Raw genomic sequence first — 15,861 nt, forward strand, 5'->3', positions numbered from 1 at the left:
CTGCGGCCCGCGGGCCGGATGCGGCCCAGCGAGGCCTTGGGACTGGCCCCGGCCCGGTCCTGCCACCGATTGCCGCCGGGGCCTTTGGCCTCTCGCGCGCAGGGGCAAGGGGGACAATTGTCTATGGACGCCTCAGAAACATGCATTTATATTAACATTTTTTAAAAAATCAGCAAATGTTTTTGTGTGTCCTCCACTTTTTTTAAAAAAGTGCCCACCATTTGACAATTTGTCCTACATTTGTCCCAGTTTATTTATTTATTTAATTTTTAAATAAAAATTATTTAATTATTTATTTTTTGACTTCGGCCCCCCCAGTTGTCTGAGGGACAGCAACCCAGCCCCCGGCTCAAAAAGGTTGCCTACCCCTGATTCAGACGGTGACGGGCTTTTTGCTCATGGTCACCATGTCTGTGAGAAGAAAAATTTGGGGGCACATATATCAAACCACCTGACATTCCCTTTTCAGTCATCACAACTTCAGCAGTCACAAAGGTATGGAAATGTCCCCAGGAACTTTGAGCGTTGGTAAGGACTGATTCTGATCCCCTGAGACACTAACTACTGTACAGCCAAAATAAAATAAAATATTTTAAAAGGCAAACATTTGAGATATGTAAGAACGTAACAAGAGTTGTCCACCAAGACTAAACACAACAACGAGAAGCTACTGAGTAGTAGCCATAATGTGCGTCTGTCAGTGTGTGGGATGACATTGACAGAGAGCATCTCAGAGAAAATAGCAGTGGTACTTTAGTTAGTGCTGCACAGAAGGAGATAATGGTGTACGATTTGTGAATTCTTGTACTGTGAAACCCTATGATGAGACAATACAAAATGAAGCAAGATATAGTGCTGGTTTCCAGACCCTTCACCATTTTAGTCGCCCTTCTTTGGACACACTCCAGTTTCTCAATGTCCTTTTTTAATTGTGGCGCCCAGAACTGGAGACAATATTCCAGGTGGGGCCTGACCAAAGCAGAATACAGTGGCACTATTACTTCTCTTGATCTAGACACTATACTTTTATTGATGCAGCCTAAAATTGCATTGGCCTTTTTAGCTGCCACATCGCACTGTTCACTCATGTTCAACTTGTGGTCTACTTGGACTCCAAGGTCCCTTTCACATGTAGTCTCATTCAACCAGGTGTCCCCCATCCTACATCTGTGCATTTTATTTTTCTGCCCTAAGTGCAGTACCTTACATTTCTCTGTGTTGAATTTCATTTTGTTAGCTTTGGCCCAGCTTTCAAGACTATTCAGGTCATTTTGAATTTTGATCCTGTCCTCTGGAGTATTAGCTGTTCCTCCTAATTTGGTGTCATCTGCAAATTTGATAAGTATGCTCCCAATCCTGTCATCCAGGTCATTGATAAAGATGTTGAATAACACTGGCCCAGGACAGAGCCCTGTGGGACCCCACTGGTCACTTCTCTCCACGATGAAAAGGTGACATTGTTGAGCACCCTTTGGGTTCGGCTGGTCAACCAATTACAAATCCACTTAACAGTTGCCTTGTCCAGCCCACATTTTACAAGCTTGTTTGTGAGAATGTCATGGGGAACCCTGTCAAAGGCCTTACTGAAATCAAGATATACTATATCCACAGCATTCCCTTCATCTACCAAGCTGGTAATTTTATCAAAAAAAGAGATCAGATTTGTCTGACATGACTTGTTTCTCTTTTTGTGATTATGGAATTGCCTTATAGATGTTCACAGACTCTCTGTTTAATGATCTGCTATAGAATCTTTCCTGGTATTGATGTCAGACTAACTGGATGATAATTGTTGGGATCCTCTTTTTCCCCCTTTTTGAACATGGGGACAACGTTTGCCCTCCTCCAGTCTGCTGGGACTTCTCCTGTTCTCCAGGAGTTCTCAAAGATTATTGTCTCCGATATTGCATTTACCAGCTCTTTTAATACTCTTGGATGTAGTTCATCTGGTCCTGGAGACTAATATTCATTTAGATTAACAAGGTATTCCTGTACTACCTCTTTACTTATTCTGTGCTGAATTTCCCCTATTCTGTCCTCTGCTCCATTATCCTCAGGTTGAGCACCCTTTTCCTTTTCTGAGAACACTCAGGCAAAGAAGGTGTTGAGTAATTCTGCCTTTTCTCTGTCCCCGTTAGCATTTTGCCATCTTCTCCACGCAGTGGCCCTACCATTTCCTTCTTCTTCCTTTTGCTGCAGACATATCCAAAAAAAGCCCTTTTATTGTTCTTAACCTCTCTAGCAAGCCTGAGTTTATTCTGTGCTTTAGCTTTTCTGACTTTACCCCTACATGTGCTTGCTATTTCTTTGAATTTCTTTTTGGTGATTTCCCCCTTTTCCCATTTCTTATACATGTTCCGTTTAAAACTTAGTTCAGTTTTACTGTCATTATTGTAGCAAATGACAAACTGCAATTAGGCAGATTGCAGTTATTCAACAGATGTTTTTTTTAATGATTATTTCAAGTGTTCTGATCCTATCAGTTTGTGAGAAATCTTGACATATGGACTGATAATTTTAATTTTAACAACAAACATGTCCCTATATTATCTGTGTTGATCTCTTGTAACTTTTACAAACTTATTTCTGCAGGTCTAACTATCTATATTCAATCCTGTCAGCATTTACAGTGCCTTGGTAGCCCTATTCACCATGGATTTATTTTGTTCTTTTGACTTTTTTTAAAAAAAATATCTTTGTTCTGTTGATTTATTTTGCCCTGTTCTTGTTCCTTACTGTATATCATATGCTCCATGCCATGCTAGCATATTAAAAATGTTATCCGATACTTCTCAAGTGGACAGAAAGGGACATAGAATCTGAAGTATCCCCCCTTTATTCAAACTATAAAGGAAATTATAATATTTACTCTCAAAATACTTACAGGAATGTGGCCTCTTGGATTTGAATTCTCCTTTGGGATTTCCTTCAGGGATTTTCTACTTATGGAAGTTCTCAATAGACTTGATGCATCCTTTGATACCTCAGATGTTTCCTTACTGGGCCCTGGTATGCTTCCTCTTGGGGACGAGCAGCAAGTAGGCAACAAGCTTCTTGGAATGTTATCTGCCTTTTCATCAGTCATCACAACTGAATCTTCTGTACTTGGTGACAAAGCTTTCCCACCAGCACGTTTTGCATATCCTTGGCTTGCACAATTTTCAGGACTCTGGGATGTAATTTTGAGTGGAATCTCTTTGGAAATCACAAGTTCTGATGATCTTGATAAAAAGGAGCTGTTCTGAGCCTCTTGCATAAATTCACTGTAGCTATTATCCTTTTAAAAATGACAAAATAAAACATTACCTTAAGGATAATCTTTCACCCATTAACACTTTAAATTGTTGTTGTTGTTGTTTTTTATATCCCGCCTTCCTCTCAGTACAGGGACTTACAAATCTAAAACAGTCCAACTTAAAACATTATAAAACATGAAAAATGCATGTTTTAAAAACAATTAAACAATTAAAACAATTAAAAACTTTACATTATTAAAAATTAAAGTTTAAAACCCCTTAAAACAAAAACAAAATAGCATCCCTGTTCTCTAGCGTTCCTGGAACAGAACCTAAATCATACCTATCTTGGGGTGGGAAATTGTTTATTTGCAAAAACAAAAACAAACTAACCAAAAACAAAACACTTTCGCCCAACAGAGATGGAGAATTGATAGAGCTGAACCTTATTTAGACAGTGGGCCCTGAATATTTACAGGGATTTGATTCCAGGACCTTGCATGGATATCAAAAAAAGTGGATTATCAAGTCCTATATTATTAAATGGTGGCAATGTGAACACAGACACTTCAGCATCTTTCAAGAGCCCCCGGGAGGACTTGCATGCTGGTCATGGCATCTCTTTCCCTCACCAAGTGCGTGACCATCCACAACTGTGAAATTCACTGGCTATGGCAAAACTTGCCAGTATTTTCCCCCTGCAAATATTTTTTCAATCTGCAGTTGGCTGAATTTGTACAGTGGTCCCATGGTATCTGCTGGAGTCTGATTCCAGGACCTCCCATGGACACCAAAATCCATGGATGCTCAAGTTCCATCAAATACAATAGCATAGTAAGCAATTGGGTAGTAGAACAGTAAACCTGAACTCGCCCTGGAAGCCAAGGCCCGTTCCGCACGGGCGTAAAGTACGTCCCCAAGATGTACTAGGATTAGGAAAGGGCGTGCTTTACTTTTCATAGGCTATACAAGAAGTAAACATAAATGACAATAAGAAAAAAAAATCAAAATTTAGAAAAGACAATACATATTTCTAATTACAATCATAAAATGGCGGAGCCCGTTCTACATGGGCACCGTCATCTTGACGTAGCAGACGCTTAGTGTCCTCACATCATGTGGCGCTAATGATGCTGCGCCATTGGCACCTTGCGGCGTCATTAGCGCACCGCAACAAGAAGCGCCATTTTGGCGCTTCTTTTCTGCGGCGCCGGGGAGCCTTGCGGTTTGGCCGCTGGGGCTCCTTGGCGCTGCTAATGGCAGCAGCGGCAGACCGCCGCTTTCAGGTGGTCTGTAACGTGCCCAAGATGACTAAATTCAGACTGTGGTTCTTTGGCCACATCATCAGAAGGCACGACTCACTGGAAAAGACAATGGTGCTGCGGAAGGTATAGGGCAGCAGAGAAGAAGAGATGGATAGATTCAATAAGGGAGACCACAAGCCTAAGCAGAAACGTAGAGGAAAGGGGGGGGGCTTGGAGACATCTCATTTACAGGGTCGCCAAATGAGTGAGGGCCATTTGATAGCAGCTAACAACAAACAATAGTAAAATTGTGTCCCTTATATAAAATGGCAAAATCAAGGTTTGCTTTTGGAATTTATTTATATTTTGAATATTTTCAGGATGGTTGAAATTGTGGTTAAAAATTCTTTGGATACAGAGGGCCAACTGTAAATCTGGAGCTACCAACTTCTTTCCTTCAGTCAGTTTCAAATGTGCAATTTTTAAAATTAATTTTTCATATTAATGCAGCTATGTCTCTGAACAATAACAAGTAATTTCTATTTACCAGAATACTGACTATATTCAGATTGCCAAATCTCAACTTAATATACTAAGAAGAAACCTTTTGGCCAAGTAAAGAAGGCCTTATTTCCTCCCTTCATGTGATCAACAAGGAAAAGAAGAAACATATTTTTATATTCTTATTGATGGTTATATTTTATTCCTTAAAAAGGTTTTATGGTTATCTTGTTTTGCAATGAGCCCAATGCATTTTGGCCTTTATAATACTGAGTGGCCTTCTTCATAGGCTATACAAGAAGTAAACATAAATGACAATAAGAAAAAAAATCAAAATTTAGAAAAGACAATACATATTTCTAATTACAATCATAAAACCTATTAAATGAATAAAATATAACCATTAAAAAGCATATGAAGACTTGCTTCTTCTCTTGCTTGTGGATCTTAATTTGTGCTTTCCAGTACCAGTTTGTAAGTTTCTGCTTTCATTTCAGCCAACAAACAAACCAGGATATTGGATCTTATTCTAATCCTGTTAACCACAATTTCTTGATTTAGATGTGAGAGGAAACAATAGTTAATTGATGACTTCCTGGTTTATCCGCTGGCTTGCATGAAAAACTTGTGCACAAGGCTTCATCTGTGTGTCATCTTATTAAACTGAGATACAGTTGGCTAACTCTCTTTATTTCCTATTTGACACACTCATATAAACAAGTTTTTACTTATTTACCCAGAAGAGTAAACATTTGTGACCCAAATGGGAATGTAATGGCATTATTTATTATAAGTCCTGGGTAGCTATATATTTACATGGCATTGTACAACTAGATTATCGAGGCATCTACAATTCCCTCTGACTATGTATATCTTTCAAACAGTGCAACCTGAAGATATTCACTCTCAGGACAGTCTTAACATAAGGCTGTGTTCTACAATGGGGCAATACTATGGATATTTCCTTGGAAGAAAGTTCGCAGTGTTCTGTGAGGTTTCCTCCTTAGTGTGTATTCATCATTTAAAGGTCCCTTTTGTTTTCTGATGCTCCAGAGACTAGGACCTGGAGCAATGGATGCAAGCTACAAGAAAAGAGATTCCACCTCAACATTAGGAGGAACTTCCTGGCAGTAAGGGCTGTTCGACAGTGGAACACACTCCCTTGGAGTGTAGTGGAGTTTCCTTCCTTAGAGGTCTTTAAACAGAGGCTGGATGGCCATCTATCAGGGATGCTTTGACTGAGATTTCCTGCATGGCAGAATGGGGTTGGACTGGATGGCCCTTGCGGTCTCTTCCAACTCTATGATTCAATTATAGCACTCTATAGTATGTACTTCATCTTCCATGGCTGCATCTTATGGAAGCTTGTAATCTGTAGTTCAGTGGGCTCTCCGATGGAAAGCTCTAAATATCTCAGGGAAGTACAAATCCCAGGATTCCACAGTGATATCAAAGAGCTGCAGTTGTGTAGTATGAAAATCTGCTACTCATATGTAAAGTTTACAATTGAGTGGGTAAATAATAGCGTGAAAATAACATGTCAGAACAAAATGAAAACATACAGTAATCTATTCATGCTTATCTTCATCTGAAGAAGGTGTGCTTGGGTGTGCTCCTAGACTCATTGCTCCTGATGTCAAATCAGGTGAATGCGACGGTCAGGAGTGCTTATTATTAGCTTAGGCTGATACACCAGCAGTGTCCTTTCCTGGCACCGGGGGACCTGGAAATGGTGGTACATGCGCTGGTAACCTCACGACTCGATTTCTGTAATGCACTCTACATTGTACCTAGTCTGGAAACATCAAATAGTTCAAAATGTGGCAGCCAGGCTGGTCACCGGGACAGCTAGAGGTGACCATATAACACCTATACTGTATTGAAATCTCTTCACTGGCCGCCTATTAGTTTCCAGACACAATATAAGGTGTTGGTAATGACCAATAAAGCCCTATGTGGCTTGGGTCCAACCTACTTGCGGGATCGCCTTCTTCCGTACAATCCACCCTGCACAATTAGGTCCTCGGGGAAGAATTTACTGCAGCCAATAAAGACCAGACTGGCTGCAGAGGGCCTTTTCATCTGCCGCTCCCAAACTATGGAATGACTTAACGGAAGAGATCCGTAACATCACCTATCTTGACAGCCTGACAAGCCTTCCCTGATTCACTTGGCCCCCGCTAATATGGACCCCCATATAGAATACTCAGGATTCCCATCGTCTTGCTGTTTTTTTAAATCATTCTTATTTTATTATTGGATGTTTTTATTATTGTTACTGTTATTTGGGAATTTTAAGGGTTGTGTGGGAGGAAGGGATAATGGATTTTATGTTTTCGAAGTTGATCTTTTAGACTGAGAAGCTTCTTTGTAGTTTGTCAGCTAATCTGTATCTGTTTGGAGATCCCTCTCACCACTGTCTGGCTCCCTGGGCTCCCAACCTATGAACAATGGTAAAGTCGAAACATATGCTTAAATACCCTAAAGGCACCAGATGCATTCCATCTCAGACCTCAGAACAGTGGTCCCCGAACAAAATAACTATACTCGGCTCTCGCTTTACGTGGGGGATCCATTCCGAACCCCCTGTGTAAAGCAAAAAGCATGTATGCTCAAGCCCCATAGGATAGAATGGGGCTTGGGCTCGCCGCATGGCCAGGCGTGTGCACCATGGGTGCATGCACCATTGTTTGTATTGCCGGGCAGGTTCAGCATAAGCTGAAAGACGCTTATAAAGAGCCTGTGTATGGTGTGGGCTCACTGTACAAAGGTAGATTGGATAGAGAAACAGCAGAATTGGAGTTAACCCACAAACTACAGTCCCTTAGCAATGGATTGAACAAAGATAATGGCTTCCTGGCTAACTATACATGTTTCAACACTATCTGACCCCATCCCCAGCATTGCGTCCTACACCCATCTATTCTCCCCACTTACAGGCTAGTTTCAAAAGCGAAACTGGCCATACCACTTTGTTTCCATACACAAAGGATTTTGAATTTGAATTGACATTTGCACATAGCAATGATATATATATATATGTCTGTCCTTGGTTTCCACTCCAACAAATGCATCTGAGGAAGTAGACTTAAGTCTAAGAAAGCGCATGCTGCCAACTTCTTTCACTTAGTCTCAAAAGTGCTACAAGATCTTATAATTCAGCAGGATTATGGACTTTCGTAACAATATAGTATGCTGTATATAGTATGTGGGTTTTTCCTATTGTTTTCTCTATCTGCTAAATTTTCCCTTTCTTTAGTTAATATGGGTAAATAGCCAGGCTTACATGTAGTAAGCCTGTATTTTCTCACTGTCTGAAATACAGACGTTAGATTGTACACCTTTGGCAGAATATAATGTTTACAACTGTTTCTGTAAAGGGTCATGTAAATTTCTGGCCCTATACAAATAAACAACAACAAAAACAATAATAATTGGGGTTATTACTCTATGAAGACACTAGTTACACTTACTTCCTTTTCATCATGCAGTATACAGGCTTCAGGGACTTAACTATTGAAAATATATATAAAATATAGTGCACAATCTATAACAAAGAGTGTGTGAGAATATGTGTAAAGGACTCTATTACTGGAACAGTAAGAGAAGCATGTCTAGTCCTTCCCACACCATTGCTTTGTTTTCTTTCACTCTGGTGCTTTAGCCATTTCTCCTTATCTGAAACAAAATAGGAACAAAGGAAATAACCTGGATAAACTGACTTCACATCAGTCAGGAGTAGGAAAGATCCAGTGCCCCTCCCTCATGTACCGTATTCTTTTTACTCCTAAACCAGAATTCTTTGCTTAGTTAAATTGGATAGACATGTCGGTGATGGCCCTGACATACTTTGGCTATTGATTAATAATATTTTACTGGTGGGAAAAAATTACATTAAAAAATTGCAACAGTGGTTACAGTGCCAGACTAGAAACAAGGAAATGAGAATTAAACTCTCAACCTACCCTACTGCTTAGGGTGGCTAAAATGATAAAATAGGGGAGGGGTGAATGCTGGTTTGAACCCTACAGAGGAAGAGCAATTTTAAAAGAAACGCAAATAAGTAAGACTTCTCTCCATCACTCCCAGCTTTTGCCCCAAATTTCTAGTTTTTATGCAGCCTTTACTTGTATTTTTTGTCCTTTTTACCTATAACCTTCATATCTTTTTATACATGAGATACTGTGAAGCAACACATATTTCTTTATTCCCCTCAGTAGTGATTTTGTTAAAGATACGTATCATTATATTCTACACCTACAGACATGCCACTTCAGACTTTTATCTACTATCTAAGCAAATACTTTAAACATTAGGATACCTTCATTTACAAAATTACTTTTTTTTAAAAAAATCTCTAAATCACATTTTAACTAAATGGCCTTTAATTGGATTTGCACACTATTCACCAATGCACATTACAATTTCTATGCTGCATTTCCCTGCACCTGAAAATCTACTATTCAATCATCCAACGGTGCCAAGAACTTCAATAAAGTATGTCTGATTAACTGTAGCATGGCATATGTACACTGAAGAGACTGATTTCCCCAAGGAGATGACTCTTCTATTGCCATATCACATTCCTTCAAAGAACATGCAGATGGGTATTTGGACAATAATTTCTGGATACAGAAAACTTGATTGCTCTTCCTGAGATATAATTTTAAAAAGATCATTCTTGAGAGCTACCCACTTTGGAGCAGATGGGACCTTGTCCTTTTGTATCCAGATCTTTAGTGTTGAGAAGCCAGAGTTAACATGCTTTGTGAAGAGAAGAACAATTTTATTCATTTAAATGTGAATGAGAAGAGAAGTAGGATGCACTTTGGGGATTAGGACTTGCGATGCTTCACAGAGTCATGAGAGCATAAATGCCATATATTTTAATGGGATTTATTTAACAATTGCAACCTCAGGGGTACAATGAGATTGCAGGCCAAACCGTACAACTGACACCTAGCAATAGAATGATCAGATCTGGCTCTTATGAAATTGACCACAAGGTCAAGGGGATGGGGTGGGGTAGAGGGAGAAAGCCAAAGGCAATCTTAGTTGCTCATAGTTATGAGCAAGCCTAGTACAGACATTTTCATAGTGGTCAGGATCAGAGCATGCTGTCTCATTTGCACTGTTTTATTAATAAAGAAGTTTTGCTAGTTCCCCATAATTCTTTCTTTTGGCCAAAGATGAACAGTTGTATTAAATCACAATGCCTCCATATTAGGGATGGAAAGAATGTTCAAGAATCTTTTAAAAAATAGTTGAAAAATATGTTTTTTGAGAATTTAAAAACCCTGACAAGAATCCTGACTGCAATTTGCAATTCAAAATGTATTCTGTGTAAAATTTGCACATGGCTGTTTTGTGCAGGAAACAGCATTTTCTTCACAGAGTTTTGTGCTGCATTTTATGCACAGAAAATATTTCTACACAGAAATATTATTTCTGGTGCAGATTTTTTTCCTCTGCAGAAAATGTCACAATTGGAAGTTTATTCTATGCAAAATTCACATGTGTGATTTGCAAAAAAAATAGCATTTTCTGTGCAGATGATGGTGATAGTAAGGAAAAGTTGTTGCTACTTTGATTCTGAGTTGTTGCACTGAAAAACCTATGAAGCCAGCTAAGGATCTTGCTATTTCACTTCATCCTCACCAGAGGATTTTAAACAGAGGCTGGATGGCCATCTGTCATGAGTGCTTTAATGCTGTGTTTCTGCCTGGTAGGGGGTTGGATTGGATGCCTCTGGTCTCTTCCAACTCTATGGTTCTATGATTCTAAGGCTGCTCCTCTCCTGCTGCCTTCTCCTTTGTCACTCTTTCACATACAGTTTACTTAGAGTTCTTCTGCTAAGGACCAATTAGAAGGTGCTTCTCCAGATTGTACATATCTACAAAACTGAGATTTTGGAAGCCAGAGAGATTCTAAAGGATAGCAATCTGAGAACGAACAATCAGCACTCAGCACAACTTCTAAAGCCAATGAAACCTCATTCCTAAATGAATTGTACATTTAATGATGGATATATGATTTTATTTCTAGTCTGTGCCAATCCCACCAATTTTTGTAAAAGCCCACTGTGTCTCATTTCTGCATCAATTTTTTTTCAAATGCACATGAAAATTTGAAATATATTTGGACAATTATCAACATTATATGAATTTTGATTGCATTTTATCCTAGAAAGTGGATACTTTGATAATTATGCTCTGATCTGCATATTTGTCTAAAGCTTAAATCAGGTTGGTTACCTTAACAATGTGGCTCAAATGAAGACCACAAGCATTCCTACATGTAACTGAACACTGTTTATATTTCTCATTTATTAATCTTTTCTCTTTCATCTCCTGCCTCACCCTTTCAGCTTTACCACTAGTGACATTTTGGTTTTAGGTTCTCCAGGCAGAAATGTATTCTTGCTAATGTAACCTTTAATGCCAGTCCAGATATGTTGATGAACAGCTGTTCAATCTTTGTTTCTTTCTCTAATACACACAAATTCCTCATATATCATGCTAGAAAGAGCTTCCATCTCATAAGAAGGAATGACTGGATATAGTACTACTGATAATAGAGCAGAAAAAGGACAAGCCACACTACAACCAAAACAACTCACTTCTTCATTGCTCTCATTTCCGCAGAAGTCATCTTCCATTTGAGCTCCTCGCCAGACTCCACTGACTTCTTCTTTTAAATCCACAAAGCTGCAGCTTTCTGATGAAAGATTTAAGGGTTTCCCATGAGGTGCTGATCTAGGTTTTGAGGAATAGGTGAAAATATCCTCCTGCTCATCTTCAACTGCTTGTTTGTTTTCAGAGCTCTGGTCACCATTCAACGGTGGGGTGAAAAAGCTGTAAGATGTTTCACAAGCCATTAATAGTGGATTGCTGGAATTGAGATGAGAACTTTCCTTGTCAGGGAAGACCCATTCATCTGCAAAAAAGAAAAGTTCCATACAAGATGGTAATAGTTTTCAAGTAAAAATGTTTCTTAAGTAGAGGGAGGTGAGTAAGCAGAGGGAAAGGATGAAAAACAGAAAAATAGTGGAGATGGGAAGCAGAGAAGAGAAAGAGCAGAGGTAAAGTGAAAGCACACTAGGGAAGAGGGATTAAGGACTTTCAAACCCTTGCAAAGTTGTATATTTCTGCTAATACTGTATATTCACATCTCTTAATCTACAAAGCTCTGCCTTGTATTCTGTTTCTTCATCATGCTGGAATTTGAAGAAAATTGAACAGAAACTTAATTTCTGGTTTCCTTTTTTTTAAAAATTGGAAGCAAAACCTCTACTTTTAGGCCCTCATGTTTGATTTATATGTGAATCTCAGATATATAGTTCTGTGCTGCAAAATGTGTGACAGCTTCCCTTTCCAGCAGGGAGTGCTAATCTTCTAGTTTTAGACCAAAAATAAAAAGCCACTAAAAGACTGACTGCACTTGATAAATACACTGCATTGTGCACTGTTCCACCTTTATCAGAGATGAGCTGCAACTAACAATGAAAACTGTAGGGAAGGAAAGAAATGAAGAAAGGAATGGGTCTAAACCCATTTGTTCATCCCAACCAAGGCAGACTTACTGAATCTCTAGAAATTACATTTAGTTTAGTTTGGCTAATATTTGGATTTATACTGAGACAGTGGGCCTAAATATCCTAAAGATACCAGATTCTGTTTGATATTGGAAGCTTAGAAGAGTCAGACCCGGTTAGCACTTGGATGGGAGACTGTCAGGGAAAACCAGGTGCTATAGGCGATATGTCAGATGCAGGAACTGGCAAAAACACCACTGAGCATCCCTTGTCAAAGAGCTCTATGAAATTCATGAGGTTGCTGTTCACTGACAGATGACTTGAAGGCACATACACACAGAGAGAAATACTCCAGAACCAGGAGGATTATATCACTGGATGTCTGGGTCCTATGGAGCTCTAGAGGCACACAGCCAAATCCCTGCAGTTTTGGTCATTGGTGCCAGATGCTTGTGTGGCATTTTTTTGGGGTGGGGAAACAGTATGCATGAGCCTCACAAAGAAGATTTCAACCTTGAAAATATGGGGTAGGTGCCATGGCCTGGGACAGTTGTTGTGGGTCCCAAGACCTGCAATGGGTCCCCAAAGGGCTGAATGCAAACCATGGGCCATTAGGATATGCTGTTATGACCTGTGTTACCACACATTACAGAATGATGGAAAACTTGACAAAATGCTTGATACTTTCAGAAGCAATTTCAAATAATGAGCAATTCTGTCATTACAAAGGCAATAAATTACAAATCTATTGATTTAAAACAACTCTGATGAAACTAAGGAAAACTAAATGAGAGCCCAAGCAGGAGCCTTATATACATCCACCATGACTGACTGTCACGTTTCCAAGCTATGATATAAATACTCATTCTCCCTCCTCCGCGTACATGTGTATATGCTAGGAGGAAGGTAGTAAAATGGATTCGATTTCTAATAGTGATACACATTTCTCCCTGACCGCACTCTGCAGAATGAAGACAAAACTAGAATTTAGATTGTGCCCTGTGTGTATTTGGTAGCAATGGATGATCTTTCATTCACAGTAGGAGTGAACAGAAGTAAGAAAGCTCTATGTTATCTCCCTTTTAGGAAAATACTTTGAGCAAAGCAGACATACTTTTCAACTCAGTAGTATTACAAAGTGGAAAAAGATGTAAGCATTCACACTGCAAAATAATATTTCACACCTTTTATGCAAACAGTTCAACAAGTCATAGGACTTCATTCAGTGTGGCACTGTGTGGTTTAAAAATAAAAAGGGATTTTTCTAGACCAAACTAAATCTTTTTATCTCTCAACTACAAATTATACTGGAATTCTTCCACTGGGGAGAAAATACAGACACATACCAAATGTTTCCATATCAATAGTAATGAATAATTTTGTGTATCTTCTTAGGAAAAAATATGTAAATTACTGTATAATCACAGTATTGCAGCAAACAAGATAAATACAAGAATGATCAACCTAAATGTCTAATTAGTTTCTCCGTAGAGTCAGATTTATGTTGGAGCTTCTAATTGCAGCCTAATGTTTTAATGAAGGATTCAACATGGCATAGATAAGACTGACAAACAATAGACAATATTCATTCATTTTATTTCTTCCTTTGCCCCAAACAATTTCCCTTTTGTAACAGCATTTCACACCTGCAAGGAAAGATATGTTTATGCATTCTCTTTGCCACCAATTCAAACAATTTCAGTTTTAAATTAGAAGAATTATAACAAAGCAATATGGATAATCTCTGGTTTATGGATCAAAGATGAAAATCATAACAGAGACAAATATCTATTCCCCATTCCCTTTGCAAGATTATATCTGGCCTTGGCTCCTTGATTCTTCCTAGTTATCTAACCTTAGCAGACATGGGGTTCTCCCATTTATTTTATTGTTGCTACTATATTGTCCTCATATTTTTCTCTAAAACAATAAAGAATATATATAGGATTCTCAGGCTTCTAATACAAGCCTCCAAAGAATTAACTCAGATGATGTGTAATGTATATATATTCTCCATTGGAGCATCCCAGGTTTAGTATTAAGGAAAGACTTTTGAGGGTGAAAGCCCAATTCATTGAAGTGATGAAATTTTTTTTCTTCCAGGCTGGAGTCATACTCCTACAACACCACTTCCATGTGTGATATTTTAGAGAAGAAGTAGACAGCCACACCAACTGACTATATGACTATACTTTTCTGCAGTAGACAACTCACAGTGAGTAAACCGATCAGTAGAATAACAAACATGCTTTCTGTCTCATTTTTGGTCATGACACTGGTTTTTTTTTTTTTTTTGTCCCATCATAAATGGTTTGAAGTGAACCTAGATTTGAAGATTCCAACATAACCCTCTAATGGAGTAAATTTTGTATCAGAGGGATTCAAGGAGAATCTGAAGGTGTCAGCATCTACAGTCATCCATCTGGTCTTAGATTCTCCTCTTTTTCACTTTCGATATCCTTCATATATTATTTCACCTCAACTGGTCATCATATCTTATGAAAACCAGCTGTTATCAGCTTCGGTTGATACGCCAGCTGCGCCCTTTCCTGGAAGCTGGGGATCTAGAAACTGTGGAACATGTGCTGGTAACCTCTTGTCTTGATTTCTGTAATGCACTCTACATGGGGCTACCCTTGTGCTTGGTCTGGAAACTTCAACTAGTACAGAATATGGCGGCCAGATTGGTCTTGGGTACATGCAGAAAAGACCATATAACACTGATCTGAAGATCACTTCACTGGCTGCCCATCAGTTTCCAGGTCCAATACAAGGTGTTGGTTATCACCTTTAAAACACTAAATGGCTTGGGTCCAACCTATCTTCTGGCCCGCCTCCTTCCATACAATCCACCCTGCACATTCAGGTCCTCTGGGAGGAATCTGCTGCAAACTTTGAAAACTAGACTGTCCGCAACTGCCCAGATGACCTTTTTGGCCATTGCTCCCAGATTATGGAATGGCCTGCTGGATGAGATCCGTCATATTATCACCTTAAACAGCTTTTAAAAAGGTTAAGACGGATCTCTTCCGGCAGGCTTTTCCTGAATAGATACCTGGCCACCAAAAGAAGACCCAACTAGTTGACCTCTGATTGGCTATAGTTACTGTCTATCTGTTATTATTGTTACTGTTTTTAAGTATGTTTTAACTGTAATTGGTTTAATTGTATTTTTAGGGGGGTGGGATTGAGGGGTTATGTTATGGAATATACATTTTAATGCTGTAAACCGCCCCAATTGCGTTGCGCAGAGGGGCAGGATAATAATAATAATTATCTTCTCTACAGGTTTAACAGATACTCGACAGTTCCACCTCAATATTACCCATATACAAGTTCTTTCTGT

General features: G+C 39.1%; 1 protein-coding gene across 1 annotated transcript in view; it reads right to left on the minus strand.

Moving 5' to 3' along the window:
- Nucleotides 1-373: 373 nt before the first annotated feature.
- LOC121920315 (protein CFAP20DC-like) overlaps nucleotides 374-15,861 on the minus strand; it is a 63,762-nt gene continuing 48,274 nt past the window's right edge. The window contains exons 6-8 of the mRNA XM_042447446.1: nucleotides 11,601-11,917; nucleotides 2,881-3,277; nucleotides 374-411 (exon numbers count right to left, since the gene is read on the minus strand). Of these exons, the coding sequence (XP_042303380.1) occupies nucleotides 374-411; nucleotides 2,881-3,277; nucleotides 11,601-11,917 (752 nt within the window). The remainder of the gene's footprint in view (nucleotides 412-2,880; nucleotides 3,278-11,600; nucleotides 11,918-15,861) is intronic.

This window comes from Sceloporus undulatus, chromosome 2 (genome assembly GCF_019175285.1).
Source record: "Sceloporus undulatus isolate JIND9_A2432 ecotype Alabama chromosome 2, SceUnd_v1.1, whole genome shotgun sequence".
Taxonomy (NCBI): domain Eukaryota; kingdom Metazoa; phylum Chordata; class Lepidosauria; order Squamata; family Phrynosomatidae; genus Sceloporus; species Sceloporus undulatus.